Here is a 16,188-nt window from a genome sequence, read left to right as displayed (position 1 = left end):
TAGATTCTATAAGAAAACTTATTTTTATATCTAGTCTTTAAGAATAATGTTTTCTCTCAGGTCAGCAATAGGAGACTAGGCATAGCATGAACATAATTTCATCAGGGCAGACATCTGATAAAGTATTTTGAAAGTAGTTTGTAATTTAGGTGCATTTTCAATCATAATTGGTGGAAGACACTCAAATAACAGCTTTCTAGGGTCTTTTGTCATCAATGTGTTTTTACATCCCTCCCTCCTTGTTTGGCTATCTTATCTTTTAATGTTTTGTGTGATGCCTCCTGTACCCGTTCAGAAAAACATCCAAGTGGAATAGGTCGAGCATACCATTATATCGCTGTGTAGAATAAATATGTGAGTAAAATGGTATTGACATGAAATTTTATAGAGAAGACAGATTACTAGATTGTCCATGTTTTGTCCCTTTATCTTCCTTTTGTCTCTTCATACCTGTCATTTCTAGTATGTTCAGGCCTGGAAACCATGTAACAAGGCTGAGGATAACCACGAAAATTTCAGCTAAATGTAAGCCATGTGTGGTGGCCAATGCCTATAGTCCCTATTACTCAAAGAGGCTGAGACAGGAAGATTGCTTGAGCTCAGGAGTTTGATGCCAGACTAGGCAACATAGCAAGACTTCATCAAGAAACAAACAACCCCATATTTCAACTGACATCAAGTACAAATAGATTCATTATGCATTACCTGAAATTTTCTTAAGTAGCTGCCTATTTATTTGTACTTTCATGTTAAAGGGGTCTAGTGGAAAGAACCCTGGAGGCAGAGCTGAGGTCTAGCCTTGCCCTGCTGAGAGTTTGTGTCACCAAAGGTCAGACTCCTCTTGGTTCTGGATCTGTTTTCTTACCTGCAAAAGAAAAACCTGAACTAAATGAATGAAGTCTAGAAACTTTCAGGTCAAATGTTTCTAGTCTACAGACTTCAAATTATATGAAAACTGGCGAAGGGCTAAAATAGGAATTTGAGAGTATATGTACTTAAATTTTAATATTTCCACCATCTTATTATGAATAGGCTCATTTATCATAAAGTTGAATGTAGGGGGATATATCCTTGGTATTTCTGTGTAGTGACCCTTACTAAATGCTACATTGCACTGATTACATAAAGTAACTCTGTGCTGGAGATGGTCATATCTAATATACACTTCTGCTGAATGCCCTGAACTAGACTTCTCTTTGGGCAAATCACTTAATTGCTCCGATGTTCACGTTCCCTTTGAAGTGTTCCTTTAACTTTTTCTTATCTCTGCTGATGACAGCCTCCAGTCACCAAAGCCTCACATTATTATAGTGTGCTCTAACTGAACATTCTTGAACATTTGTCTTTTATATGGATGCTTTATTGGCAAAAATTCCTAAAGTGAATTATTATGTAGCTATTTTAAAAATATAGAAATTATAGAAGATAATGCATATTAATATTTTCTGGATTTAGTCAGTTTTCTCATTTGATAATATTCTGTATATTAGGTTCCTGTGTTATTAGGAAAATGAAGAATGTTTCAAGAAAAGTAAGATCATATTGAGAATAATTTTTGAAGCGCTTTTATGATCTTAAATACTTGAGTGACCTAAGTAACAATTTTGTTTTAAGAATGGGAAAAAGATTCCAATGATGTTTACTTACTCTACTAAAAGTGAGCCAAAAGTAAATGTAAGGAAGATCTCATTGGAAAAGGTGATCTTTGCTTCTCCTGAGACATTTAACTAAGTCAAATTAAGTATAATTAGAAGTAAACCATGAGAACAGAAGATACAGAAGCTGCCATAGTAAAGGTGGAAATATTGTAGCAAGATAGGATCTGAGAACACCTTAGCTGTTCAAGGACAGATGAAGGAAATGGTGGATCTCACCCGGATAAAACAAGGACAATCTTGGCATCTGTGTTCATTGTGGAATAGTGGTAGGCATTATGCTTTATTCTACATGTCTTTGATAAAATGAAATCCTCAAATAAACACCTGGACATTTCCCTCAGTTGTTGTAGGAGGTACCGCTCAAAAGGTAGAAGAAAGGTTGTTCTGATATCGGTCGGGCTGGAGCAGTTGATCAGCTGTGCATGTCTTACATATGTTTATTAACACCTGGTAATTTTTCTGTAGGTTTGAACCTATTGCTAGCTTCGTCCTATTCCAGCCCCAATAGATGATTGATTATTAATGGGAACATTGTTCTATTTGAACTTTTTTTCAAAAACGTCTACCTACTCTGCTGGTGCAGTGGTGCATGGCTATAATCTCAGCAACTCAAGGGGCTGAGGCAGGAGGATTGCCGGTTGCAGGCCAGCCTCAGCAACTTCAGGAGACCCTGTCTTAAAATAAAAATGGCTGGGATGTAGCTCAGTGGTAAAGCACCCTTGGGTTCACCCTTAGTACCAGAGATGGGAGGAGAATGTTTATCTAAAAAACCACAATGTCATCATCACTCTCAGAAAATATGGCACAATATTATGTGATATGCTGTCCATATTTGAGTTCCTATAATTGTCCCAATAATGTCATAAATAGTATTTTCAATGAAGAATCCATTAAGAATGATGAATTGCATTCAGTTCTCACATCTCTATTTAGTCCTTTTTAGAAATCTCAAACAGTACCCCCAGTCCCATTTTCCTCTTTTTTATGACATTGACATTTAAAAAAAGAAAGCCAGATGATTTGTAGAATGCCTCTAAGGATTTGTATGATTGCCTCCATATTATTAGGTTCAGAGCATATCTATTAGGGGTGGCAGGAATACTTCGTCAGGGAGTCACATCAGGAAATAAATTATATTAGTTTGTCTCATTATTCCTCACATTCAATTTGGCCATACAGTTCAGGTACTGTTTGTCAGACTTCTCGTTTATGATGAGTAAGTAGTCATCAGCACTTTGAGAATGTGTATCTTCTCCTCGGGAGTCTTTGATTCAGTTGAGTTTCATATTTCTGACATTTGTACAAATCATATAGTACTGTTTTTTTTTTCTTTTCTTTTCATTTATTTTTTCCACAATCTTCTGTAAAGTAGAAGATTGTGGAAAAAATCAGGTATTCCTGCCTCAAGAGGAATCCTCCCCCCCTCCCCCCCAAGTAACATTAGAATCACCCTAGGCCATCGGACTGGCCTGGGTAGAGCACTTACCTAGCATGTGTGAGGCACTGGGTTTTATTATCAGCACCACATATAAATAAATAAAGGTCCATCAACAACTTTTGAATTGGATTACCCTAGGGGTAAGGCCAAGGCACAAGTATCACTTTTGTACACGGGGGTGGGGGTGGTGTACCGGGGTTTGAACTCGGGCACTGGACCACTGAGCCACATCCCCAGCCCTACTTTGTATTTTATTTAGAGACAGGGTCTCACTGAGTTGCTTAGCACCTCGCTTTTGCTGAGGTTGGCTTTGAACTCGTGATCCTCCTGTTTCGGCCTCCTGAGCTGCTGGGATTACAGGTGTGCACCGCCTTGCCTGGCTCAGCCATCACTTTTGAAAGCTCCCTAGGTGACTTCAGTGGGTAGCCAAGGCTAACAACAGCTGTTCTGTCCTAACTGGGTAAGAACCTGTACTGTACCCTCATACATAAACCGAACCTCAGTGGAGCCAGGTGGGAGCTTGGTGACTTGCGGTTTTAGAATGGTCATCAGGAGTTTTTTGCTGCTCATTTGTTGCCAAGAACTGTTGTTCTACAAGGAATGTTTACTAGAGAGGACTTCAGTGGTGGCAAGAATATTCCCTGTCAACACCAATGCATGTTAGAATACATTTTTGGGTAAGCATAAATGCCCACCTCTGGTGTCTCTCTTTGTATCTTGATCGATGTTTACTTTAAAGAATAGTAAATGGATGGACTGGGGTTGTGGCTCAGTGGTGAACGCTCGCCTAGCTCATGTGAGGCCCTGGGTTCGATCCTCAGCATCACATAAGAATAAATGAATAAGGGTATTATGTCCAACTACAACTAAAAGATAAATATTTTTTTAAAAAAGTAGTGAATGGACGTATCCCTTTAACTCTGGGCCACTTGTCATTCTGACTCTTAAATACATACAGGCCAAAAACTTATGTGGGGTGCTGCCATCTGTTTTCACTCTTCTGAATCTACCTTGGCAAGCTGTACATGTTGGAATTCAACTTAGCTGTTTTACAAGAAAAAAGTGACTTAAATGAGTTTTTCATGAGAATTCAAGCACAGACTGTCTGAGGTGGTGATGATTCTGTCTACCATCTGCACTCTACTAAGTGTGTGTCCCCTGGCCCAGGGTACTTAACCTCTAGACACTGGGTTTTATTCCAGTGAGCAAGAAGCATAAAAAATCAAAATTGGTGGCAGCATTACTTAAAGACAGCGCCTAAGGGTAGCTCTTTACACTTCCACTAGCATTATTCTGTTCAGAAAATAATACCTGGCCTTATCTTGCTGTAAGAGAAACAGGCACACTCTACAAGAGGGCAGAAAAGTGCTCATTAAACACAGGCTCTGTTTCTAAAGGAGAATAGATGTTGGGAGCACCCCTTTGACTCTGTCCCACTTAGCATTATTACCTGTTTAAGGAACCTCCCAGACCCTGGGAGGGGGGAGGAAGTAAACTTAAATCCTCTCATAAAGAAGAGGATCTAGATTCGTTCTAGAGGAGAAAGTTACAAGTTAGGTGTTCCAGATTCCACACCTACAGGTTATTTTCATCTTTTAAAAAAAGTGTGTGGGGGGGTAAATACCAATATTCAGGGGACTATGTTGTGTCTCTAACATTGAAGTTGTGTTTCAGTATGTAACTTCAAGGCAGGGTTCATGAGTACATAGTTGGAATAAGCTTTGCCTTCACTATCTAATTTTTAGGTTTGTTCTTTTTTCTAAACCCATACAGTATTTCCTGCTCATGTGTGGTTTTGCTTTCCATGGTTTTACTTTATCTGCAGTCAGTGGTCCAAAAATATTAATATTTTCTTGACTCTTAGAGACAATGTTCACATAACTTTTTATTAAAGCACATTGTTTTAATTGGTCTATTTTTGAAAGTGTTATTCCTTTCTAGCTGTGCCTAATTTTATAAATTAAACTTTATGATAGGTAGATACATGTAGGAAAAGTATAGAACATGTAGGGTTTGGTACCGTCCCAATTTTAGGACTGGAGAAAGGGGTACTACTGTATTTTTTTTGTTCTTCTTGTTGTTATGGTTTAGATACTAGATGTCCCCCAAAAGCTCATGTATAGGACAATGCAAGAAGATTTGAAGGTGAAATGATTGGGTTATGTGAGCCTTAACCTAACCAGTATATTAGTCCCTTGATGGGGATTACCTGGGTGGTAACTATAGGCAGGTACTATGTGCCTGGAGGAGATGGGTCCCTGGGGTGTGCCTTTGGGGTATCTATTTTGTCCTTGTCCAGTGGAGCGCTCTCTCTCTACTTCCTGGTGGCCATTTCTTGATTTGCTTTCCTCCTCTTCCCTCTTCTGCCATGATGTTCTTGAGCCTTGAGGAATGGAGTCCGCCATCTATGGACTGAGACCTCTGAAATCGTGAGCTCCCAAATAAATTTTTTCCTTCTTAAATTGTTGTCAGGTCTTTTGCTCACAGCAGCGAAGAAGTTAACTAAAACAATGTCTGCTTAGTAGTCACCTCTTTTAAAAATACAAATAAACTATTATTTTTAAAGGCAGTGGTTAAATTTATCAAACAGTATTAATTTCTTTGCTTATTGTTTCTTATATTCCTTTTGACTCTTTTTATTCTTGTTGAATATCATAGTATTATGATATCATTTTAAGATCAGCTTGGCCCTGCACGGTGACACATGCCTGTAATCCCAGCAGCTGGGGAGGCTTATTATGAAGGAGGATCATGAGTTCAGTCATCCTCAGCAAAAGCAAGGTGCTAAGCAACTATGTGAGAACCTGTCTCTAAATAAAACACAAAATAGGGCTGGGGATGTGGCTCAGTGATCGAGCATCCCTGAGTTCAATTCTCTGGTGATCTTTTGGAGCCCCCAAAAGATCATTTAATCCTTTATGTCCTGTACATTAAGGGTGAATCCCTACTTCTATTTTAAATGGATACTATCTGCCAAGAATTAGGTTTTGATGGCTAAATGTACCAAAGAAACTGACTCTACTATTTCTTTTAGAAATACTTTGTTTTAGAATGTTTTCATTTCTTTACTCACGTTTGCTCATGCCTTCTTTGTAACATGAAAGTAGAATGCTGTATCTTGTCTTTGGATAAATCCCTTGCCTCTGTTCCATTCCAGTACTTTGCCCACTTATCCTGCCACAATATTCTCTTTTTCCCGGAACCTGCCAGGTTGATTTTTCCAATAGAGCCACAGAGTTTGTCCTTGCAACACACAAAAGGTCTCTAATTCCTGCCTGGCAGCTGGCTCATACAGTACTTAATTGGCAAACTTCTAGTTTATAAATGACAGGAAATGCTTCTTTCAGAAATGCTCAAACAGTCGGGAAGAGGGAATTGGCAGCTAGTAAAGCAGAATAAGAGCTGGAGTTGGCATAGGGCACACCGTCTTGCTGGACAGTCTTGGCAGCGTGCAGGTGGGCTGGCAGAAGTAAGCCCAGGGGCTGTCTCCGCCATTCTGATAGTCTCTTTGGAGTTTTTTCAGAAGTCCCAGAAAGGTTGTATAACTTTAAAATAGCTAACTTTCTGCCCATGACAGAGCTAAGAAAGATGTCTTTTTTTTTTTTTTTTTTTTTTTTGAGAGTAGTTAAAAAAAAAAATGCTTTCATTAATCCATTATAGCTATACATGATAAAAAGTATTCTTTAAGAAACAAAATATTGCCGGGTAAGGTGGCGTATACCTGTAGTTCCAGCAACTTGGGAGGTTGAGTCAGGAAGATTGCATGTTCAGAGCCAACAAGACCCTGTCTCAAAATAAAGAACTGGGAATGTAACTCAGTGGTAAAACACCCTTGGGCTCAATTCCCAGTACTGCACACACACACCCAAATATTCTTTTCAGTGAACAATTTTCAATAACTCATTGCATACATTTGTTATTTCCTAAGACACCTTGGTTATGGGAAGGAACTCCCCCCTCCACTTTTTTCTTTTTAAGTACTTCAATATTTTTGTTCAGGTTATAGAATTGAGTAAACTTGGTTTCACTTCCAGATCAAAATCCATTAAAAACAAAAGCAAAAAACCCCAGGAACAAGCCAAAGGGAAGCGCTGGCCTCAGTCCAGGTTCCTGGAGGCTGATCTTGTTGGCTGAAATGCATGTATCCATGCCTGTGTGATGTCTTAGATTTTTTTCCCCCACAAAGTAAATACACTTAACCTTACTGTTTGCTCATACTTCTGTCTCTTCACGATAGATGATTAGGAATTATTCATTGGCAGACTTCAGTTACGCAAATTTCCAGTTGAGCAGCTTTGCTTTGTTACTTCAAGTCACAGCATAGAGTTTGCCAAGGAGTCCAAAGGAAGGTTTGCTGATGGGAATCTGGCAGAAATCCACTGGGAAGCAGCTTGTGTCCTGTGAATATCATTCACCCCCAAAAAGCTTGTCAAGAAAAGGATTTACAAAGAAAGGTTCAGGATAGTACAACTGAATGTCTCCTTAGATGCAAGGATTGTTTATTTTAAAGTTTTTTTTTATCCCCCAAGTCTGAAACTCAAGTTCATAGGCTTCTCACAACCATTCTTCTGGCCGTTTAGCCTTGTAGGTAAAAATGAAATTATCTGCTTACTGGGATGTCCAAATCCTGAAAACGAGGCCTATTATGCTGAGCCCCACCCAAGAGTGAATTGTGCCAGATTTTCAAGTAGACAGGATGCTTATGTGAACTATCTGGTATCTTCAGAGGAAAATCTCCTTGGAAAAATAATTTGTGGCCAGGGAGGTGCTTGATAGATAAGAAACTGGAGCAGAGGAAATTACAGAAAATGAGTTCCCTTCTAACTCCTTTTCCCACTGACAGGTTCTATTGCTTCTATTCTCATCCCAGTCTAGTTGATTTTACATGTGTGTATTGATTCTTTATGTAGTTGCCCTTTCTATTTTGGTCCTTTCAGCCCTTCTCTCCTGATGATCATTCCTTTTCCAACGCTCCACATATTGCTTACAAAATTTATTCTTAATCTTCATATCGAATTTGACAGCTCTGTACTTCCACCCCTCAAATCAACAAAACAAAAACACGGTAGCCTTTCATCACTGTGTCAGGAAGAGAGTTTTGCTTTTGTTAAGCTTTTGAGGCTTCAGCCCTGTTTTTGCCTGAGTTTTCTCATAGCAGCTGTCTTTGATGTGTTCTAGGCTAAGGCACATGCTAGGGATGTGCTTTTGAGGCTCTGGGATTTTGACTCTGAGAATGTTGTTGAGTTTAATGCCTGTTAAATTACTATTTTCTAAGGAGATTTAGAAGCTGGTCTCTGGGATCAGTACCAGGAAAATAAGTTTTTACTAAGCAAATGAAATTTTTTCCCCTTAGATCTGGTAAGTCATACAACTGATTTATTATTATTTTTTTAATTCTAAGCTTCCTGCTTAGAGCCAATGCTTAGAGCCAAATTTGTATAATAACAGTAGTTTTGGCATCAATATATATTTACCGTTCAGATTCCTTTGCTCTTATTTCTTTGCCCACCATTGTTTTATCTTTTTAGATTATGTATATTTTGTAAGCACCATAAAATTCTTTCTGGAATGAAGCCCAAGAAGTAATCACATAGTTATGATGAAGTACTATGGGGTAGAGTCTAGCTACACATGAGATTTAGTCTTACCCATTAAAAAGGTCTTTATCATCATCAAGCCAATATCTACAGCAAAGTAGATTCCTGTATTACATAGGACATGTTCTGGATGTTCTTAAGATAAAAATGTTTAGATCCTACCCTACTTTTTAAAAAAATGGTCATGATTTACTTAATGGTCTTTGTAGGACTAGAATAATGTAGGACAAAATAATGCTAAATTGGAGCAGAGTTTGTGGTCAGTGTCACCATCAATTTACTTGATTTATCCAGTTACAAAGTAAGGACTTAAAAAGACAGATGACTTAGGGGACTGGATAGCATACTAGAGGCTTCCAAAGAAAGGCACTATATTTAGAAGTACTAAAGAATGAAATGATTTTATTTGGTGCCTTTCAATGACGAAAAGCAACAGAAGTGATTTGGCCAAGTTTGGCAGGATAGGGCCTTATCACAAATTTTTACAGTTCAGAGTTTAGTCGGGAGGCTTCTAGAGCTACAGGGGGACTTAATTCAACCGAGAACTGTGTTAATGCCTGCAGTGTGTTACACTGTCCTGGAAAACCAAAGAATTTTATCAAGTAATAAATAGTAGATATTTAGTTAGCTCATCTATTTGCACATATACTAAAGAAACAAACTTCAATGATCAGAGAGGGGTAGGTCAGGAATATTCCCTGAAGTTAAATTTTGCGTTAACTATTAAATGGTTAAGGACGAAGATAAAGGAAGAGATAAAGAACAGAGTTCAAATGGTTTTCATTTATAGGAAACTAGGCATGGGGTCCAGATTCATACATTGCTTTACTTTTCATGAAAATTAAGGACATGGTCTGTACTAAAATGACCTCTTTTTCTTTATTAAGCTAATTGACCATGAAATAAATTAACTGGCATGATTAGTTGAAAAATTTGTCAGTTTTAAATGTTTGTGCTCTCTGACCCAGTAGGTCTTAACATAAATTCTTTTTTAAAAATATTTATTTTTTAGGTGTAGATGGACACAAAACAATGCCTTTATTTTTATGTGGTGCTGAGAATCGAACCCAGGTCCCGCCCGTGCTAGGCAAGCACTCTACCGCTGAGCCACAATCCCAGCCCCTGAACATAAATTCTTTAAAGTATTTATACAAGGATGAAGATTCATATTTAAAAATTCAATTGCACTATTATGAATTGGTGACAAACTGAAAACTTAACTCTGAAGGTGTTATAAAAGCACCCTCAGATATAGCAGAAAAATTAACTGTCATTGAAGATAAGGGAACTGAAATTCTTTAGTCTTTTAAGTTGCTAAGTGTCTTGAACATGAATAATATGGTTGTGTGCAGTTGACTCAGGAAGTCATAAGAAAGGGAAAACAGCCCCACCTCAAACAACAATGCTGTTTTGCTCTTAAAAGCCAAAATATCTGTATTTTCCACAGGACACATCCATATCTGTTGAAAGAAGGATACATACTGATTTTTTGTGAATATGGTTTCGAACATACCCAAGTCTGACTCCTTTCTCTACCATCTGTCATGTGACCTTGGACAAATGACTTAACTTCTCCAATTCATTTTCTCATCTCTTAAATGAAAATGTTGATAGTTTTTACCAGTTATTAGTCATGAGGTACAAATGAGTTCAGGCACAGTACCTGAAACAACAAACTCAACATATCTTTTCACACAGTTGCCACATACCCTGCTCCCTCTTAACCTGAATTTTAGCTCAGTGTTCTTTTCACACATTTCTCACTATTCATTAAAAACCACAAAGCTAGCATTCAAAAGTGCCATGAATGTCTTAATTGGAATTCTAGTGGTACAGAATAACTGGAATTCTATGTAGACTAAACAAGATGACAATTTGATAATTATTGATTTAAAATGTTCAAACCCAGTAGTTCTTAATCTGTATCATGGAGGTGTTTGAACAAGGGCACAAAAATTTGTCTACAAAGATTCAGTTGAGGGCTGGGATGGTGGCTCAGTGGTAGAGCAACTGCCTGGCATGTGTGAGGCCCTGGGTTTGATTAAAAAAAGATGGACACGGGGCTGGGGATGTGGCTCAAGCGGTAGCGCGCTCGTCTGGCATGCGTGCGGCCCAGGTTGGATCCTCAGCACCACATACAAAGATGTTGTGTCCGCCGAGAACTAAAATTCTCTCTCTAAAAAAAGAAAAAAAAAAAAAGATGGACACAATACCTTTATTATCTATCTACAACTAAAATAAATAAAAAGATTCAGCCAGGTGCTGTGGGATCCAGCAGCTGGGGAGGCTGAGGCAGCAGGAGTTCAAAGCCAGCCTCTGCAAAAGTGAGGCACTAAGCAACTAAGTGAGACCCTGACTCTAAATAAAATACAAAACAGGGCTGGGGATGTGGCTCAGTGGTCGAGTGCCCCTGAGTTCAATCCCTGGCAAGTAAAAAATAAATAGATAGATAGATAGATTGTCTCCAATTTTCATGTTTCAACGGAATCTATGTACATTTGCCATTAGGGCTGAGATAAATTGGGTGAGGTGTATCTATTCAAGAGAATACTCTATTGGGAGAGTGAAATAGTGACATAGGAAGATATTCAAAGTATCTGATTAATGTAGACAAGCAATTAGAACATACTGTTTATACTCTGCCCATTTGTTTCTTTATAGTGTCAGTACTTTTTGTCTGCACATTAAACGGGCCTGTCTGCTTCTAGTTTCCATATCTGTCTTCTAACTAGGATTTTGTCATTCTTCCTGAGCATTTGGCTTGAAAGAACTAACTAGTGAAACTATTTAGACTTGGCACTTTATTTAGATAACTGATTGATTGTGAAGTTATATAATTTGGTCAGCTTACATTTTTCTGACTTAAATTCCTAATATTTTTGCTATCTTAATGTTCATTTGCATACTTTTGTACTTTAAATTTGTTTAGGTATCATCTGTATCACTTCCTATATTGCGTTTCCATTTTATTGGGTTTGTAGGCAAAAGTCAGTCCTTGTATTCAAAGAAAAGCTCTTTTATTGTTTCTATAGTGTTAACTAATTTATTTTTGATACTGGAGATTGAACCTGGGGGCGTTTTACCACTGAGCTACATCCTCAGTCCTTTTTATTTTCTTATTTGGAGACAAGGTGAGGCAGGCCATGTTTGCAGTCTTCGGTCTCAGCCTCCAGAGTCACTGGAATTATAGGTATGCTCTACCATGCCCCAATAAATTTTTAATCTTTTTGTTCAGCAGAAAGAAATTTAAAGACTTACTTTTTTAAAAAATTTAAACATGTAACTGGACCTTTCCTTTAAACTTAAGATGATACAGTAGTTGAGATTTTTCTTGAAAATTTTTAAAAAATAAAAAGGTTCTGCTGGGTGGCATGGTGCATGCCTATAATTCCAGTAGCTCAGGAGGCTGAGGCAGATTCAAAGCCAGCATGAGCAACTTAGTGAGGCCCTGAGCAATTTGGCAAGACCCTGTCTCCAAAAAAAAAAAAAAAAAAAAACACACACACACACACACACACACACAACAACACAAAAATAGAAACAAAGGCTGGAGGTGTGTCTCAGTGATTAAGCGCCACTAGGTTTGTTCCTTGGTACAAACAAAATGAATAACAAGATTCTGACCCAACAATTGTCCATATAGGACTAATTTTTACCCATAAATGTTAGATGGAAGTCTAAAGAAAAGGAAAATGATTCTCAGATTTAAATCCACATGATTCAAATTCTTACCAAGTAGCATGTATAGATTGTGACATAGAATAAATAAGCTCCGAAAAGTCTTTGTGGGGGGATAAGTCGGACAGCTTATTCATCTTTATAAGGGGTTCTGCAGTTGATTATCAATCTCTCTTATAGTGTTTGTGATGCCTTGCTCTCTGCCTTCACTCTGCTTACAGAAAGAATATGGATCCATTAATGCCAGTAATAATTTTTTGTGGTAAGAGTGATGGTGTCCTTTGGTAGATCAACATTCAGTGGCACAAAATTTGTTTCCACACCCAATAAAAATGTCAGAGCCTTGTGTTGCATATTTCTGATTTTCAAAAATTTTCTAAAATAATCAAATTGCAAATATTTCCCTGGTTTGAGCAAAACTGTTGGCATACTTTTTGTTCAAGGCATTAGAAATTTGAGAAGTGTTTAGGTTTAAATATTAGAAACTAGAAATATTTAATGGCAGTGTATGTTGGTGTATATTTTACAGTATTGATGGATTGACTTCAGTACTTGGGAAATAAATTCATACATCCTTTAGAATGGGAATAAGAAGATTCAACAGATAATTCTGAAATGTTTTTACGTAGTCATTCACATGTAAATTTCTTATTACAAGCATCTTTAGAAATGTTAGCTTATTAGGTATATATAGTTATTTTTTCCTCTTTTTTTAATATTTATTTTTAGGTGTAGATGGACACTACACAATGCCTTTATTTTTATATGGTGCTGAGAATCAAATCCTGGTCCCGCCCATGCTAGACGAGCACTCTACCACTGAGCCACACAGTCCCAGCCCCTGAGTATATATAGTTTTTTAAATAAATGCATATTTTGCTTTACTTGGCATATCCTATTGTGGCTCATCTTAAAATATTTCTTGTAATACTTTTCTTGGAATTAACTTATCCTTGGAAGTGTTTTTCTTACTAAGATAAGTAAACAAGTATAAACTGTATAAATATGAGTATGGCTTCTATACTTTACAACTTTTAAGTTCATTGGTAACATTTCTGAACCTCTAATTGGCATTTTAAAGAATCCAGTCACTGAGTGTTTTGTTTTGCTTGCGAGAATGGCTATGTTAAAGGGCACAGGTGGCTTTAGGTGTAGGAATGAGTATTCAGATGAAATCCATTTAAACACAGCCTTACAGGAGTTAGCCTTCAGAACGTTTTCCAATTCAGTTATATATAAAAATGGAAGGGAAGACAGAAATAGAAGGAGTAAGGAATTATATGGGAAAGTAATTACAGCATTTTACCACTAAGGTGAATTAGTCCTCTTCTAATCCTGTCCTCTGCTAGTGTAATGAGAATGGAATGACATTGGTTGTTTTCTCATAATTTAGTTCTTTATGATGAGACCTGAGTGTTTTTCTTAGAGGATAGTTCACTATGTATTTAAGAAGTGAAATCTACACAGATGAGGTGTGGAGTTGGCATCTTTGAATGCTGCTGTGTTGCTGTATAGTCCAGAATTTCTTTTACTTATCAAGAAACTACCTTGGGGGCTGGGGTTGTGGCTCAGCAGTAGAGTGCTCACCTAGCATGTTCGAGGCCCTGGGTTTGATCCTCAGCACCGCATAAAAATAAATAAATAAATAAAATAAGTGTATTGTGTCCAACTACAATTAAAAAAAAAGAAACATTAAAAAAAGAAACTACTTTGGATATAGTGGTTGGAAGATTGACGTTTTTAAGGCAATATTATTTAATGTTTGTTTAAACTTTATAATGTCTGTGTATCATTTAAATCTATAACTCAGTGACAGCTTAAATTTTCAGAAAATCATGTATAGAACCAGGTGCAATGGCGCATGCCTCTAATCCCAGTGGTAGGGGAGGCTGAGGCAGCCTCGGCAAAAGCGAGGTGCTAAGCAACTCAGTGAGACACTGTCTCTAAATAAAATACAAAATAGGCTGGGGATGTGGCTCAGTGGTCGAGTGCCCCTGAGTTTAATCCCTGGTACTAAAAAAAAAAAAAAAAAAAAAAAAAAAAAAAAAAATTATGTACAGAAAAGTGGAATTTTAAATACAAATGGTTTCAGAATGAATATGAGACCTTCTTGACTTGTGGGATAAATTCTTGTCAACTTGTTTTGATAGTTTCTCCTCCTCTCTAACCTTTCTAATACCTGTACTATATGTGAGAATGTGCTCATGCCAAAGCTGATGATTAAAAGCCAAAACCCAAAACAAAACAAACCCCCCTGATTTGTAGCAAATAAACATGTACTTTCTGGCTTTCTTTTCTATCAGCAATCAGAAACGGAGACTGTACATCTGTTTATCCCAGCTCTTTCCGTCGGCGCCATTATCGGCAAGCAGGGCCAGCACATCAAACAGCTTTCTCGCTTTGCAGGAGCTTCAATTAAGGTACTGTTTTGCCAACTGTGGCTGTCCTGGTTCTTTAAGCAAATTAGAAAGATAAATCTTTCCACTTAATAATTTGAATTAGAGGTAGTCTTGGTTACATAGGGCCTGACAGAAAACCCCAAACAACAGTAGCTTAACCTCCAGACTGATTCTGGAGGCAAGAAATCCAGGGCTGGCTGGTTACTTTGCTCCTCAAAACCTTGGACTTCTAAGCTCCTTCTAGTTCATCTTTGCCAGGTGTGATCTTGGACTCTCATGGTCCTAGAAGACATCATTCAGTGCTCAAACAATCTGGTCTGTTGTCCAAGCCAGAAGGGGCAAGTAGGACACAACAAAGCCTTTCTACTAGGGACATTTCCTCAGGATTTGGCCAGATGAAGCTGAAGGGGCATTAGGGAAATCTAGTCTGTGTATAGTTAGCTAAACATTTCATTATTACAGACAGTAGAGTAACAAATATCAGAAGACAGTTAATGTTTCTGCCATAATATAACAGTGTGTTTTTTGAAGATTCTGTATTTTGACGTGCTAAAACAACATAATATTAAAAAGCTTGATGTATCTATAGTTTTCTTCAGGAAAACATCAGTCATTGGTTTTATTTTGACTAAGTTTTATGAATCTTTAAAAATTAAGAATTAATATACAACATAGTACACTTATCATACAACTCATAAATCCCACTCCTGCATATTTATCCAAGAGAAATGAAAATTTGGGTTTTCACACACACACACCACACTATACTTAAATTATCTATATCATCTTTATTGATAACTGTCCCAAAATAAGAAACCTGGTGAATGGATAAAATGTGGTCCATCATACAATAAATATTACTAAGCAATGTAAAGAGACTATTGATAAAACAGTTTGCAAGGATTCTCATGTATTGTGCTGAGAGAAGGAAGTCAGACTCAAAAAGCCACACATTGTATGATTTCATTTATATGATAATTCCACAAAAGGCAGAACTATAGGGACAGAAAGAAAACAAATCAGTGGCTGCTGGAAGTGAAGGAAGGGGGAAGGGTTGAGCATAATGAAGCTGTTGGAAGAGATTTAGGGGGTGATGAAAAGTGTTCTGTATCTTAATTGTGGTGGTGGATACATGAGTATGCATTTGTCACCTCCTACACCAGGACACCAAAAGACAGAATTTACTATATATAAATTAAATAATTAAAAATCAAAACAAATAGCCCTTATATATTCTTGTATAGCAATAAATAAGTGAGCAAAGGAAAAGACAAGGTAAAAGATCAAGTGGTGAAACAACTTTCCTATCCTCCTAGTTTCCTGATAGAGTTAAAAATAAATTCTGACACATATTCACACACATTAAAAAAACAAAACCCTAGTAGATCTGTTTTGGAAAAACTGAAGTGAACATTTCA

The 16,188-nt window shown here is 37.4% G+C and overlaps 2 protein-coding genes across 4 annotated transcripts in view; one reads left to right on the top strand and one right to left on the bottom strand.

Annotated features, from left to right (window-relative positions):
- The window catches only part of Igf2bp3 (insulin like growth factor 2 mRNA binding protein 3), a 136,038-nt gene that overhangs the window by 113,583 nt on the left and 6,267 nt on the right, over positions 1–16,188 (top strand). For all 3 annotated transcript variants that reach the window (XM_076863399.2, XM_076863391.2, XM_076863381.2), the window contains one exon: positions 14,675–14,791. In XM_076863399.2, coding sequence (XP_076719514.1) covers positions 14,675–14,791 — 117 coding nt within the window. The remainder of the gene's footprint in view (positions 1–14,674; positions 14,792–16,188) is intronic.
- Malsu1 (mitochondrial assembly of ribosomal large subunit 1) overlaps positions 808–16,188 on the bottom strand; it is a 34,111-nt gene continuing 18,730 nt past the window's right edge. Inside the window, exon 5 of the mRNA XM_076835375.1 lies at positions 808–865. Within this exon, the coding sequence (XP_076691490.1) occupies positions 831–865 (35 nt within the window). The 3' untranslated portion in view covers positions 808–830. The remainder of the gene's footprint in view (positions 866–16,188) is intronic.

The sequence above is a fragment of the Callospermophilus lateralis genome, chromosome 1 (assembly GCF_048772815.1).
Source record: "Callospermophilus lateralis isolate mCalLat2 chromosome 1, mCalLat2.hap1, whole genome shotgun sequence".
In the NCBI taxonomy this organism is placed as follows: Eukaryota; Metazoa; Chordata; class Mammalia; order Rodentia; family Sciuridae; genus Callospermophilus; species Callospermophilus lateralis.
Note: the sequence above shows the minus strand (reverse complement) of the source record. Positions and strands in the feature narration are given on the sequence as shown.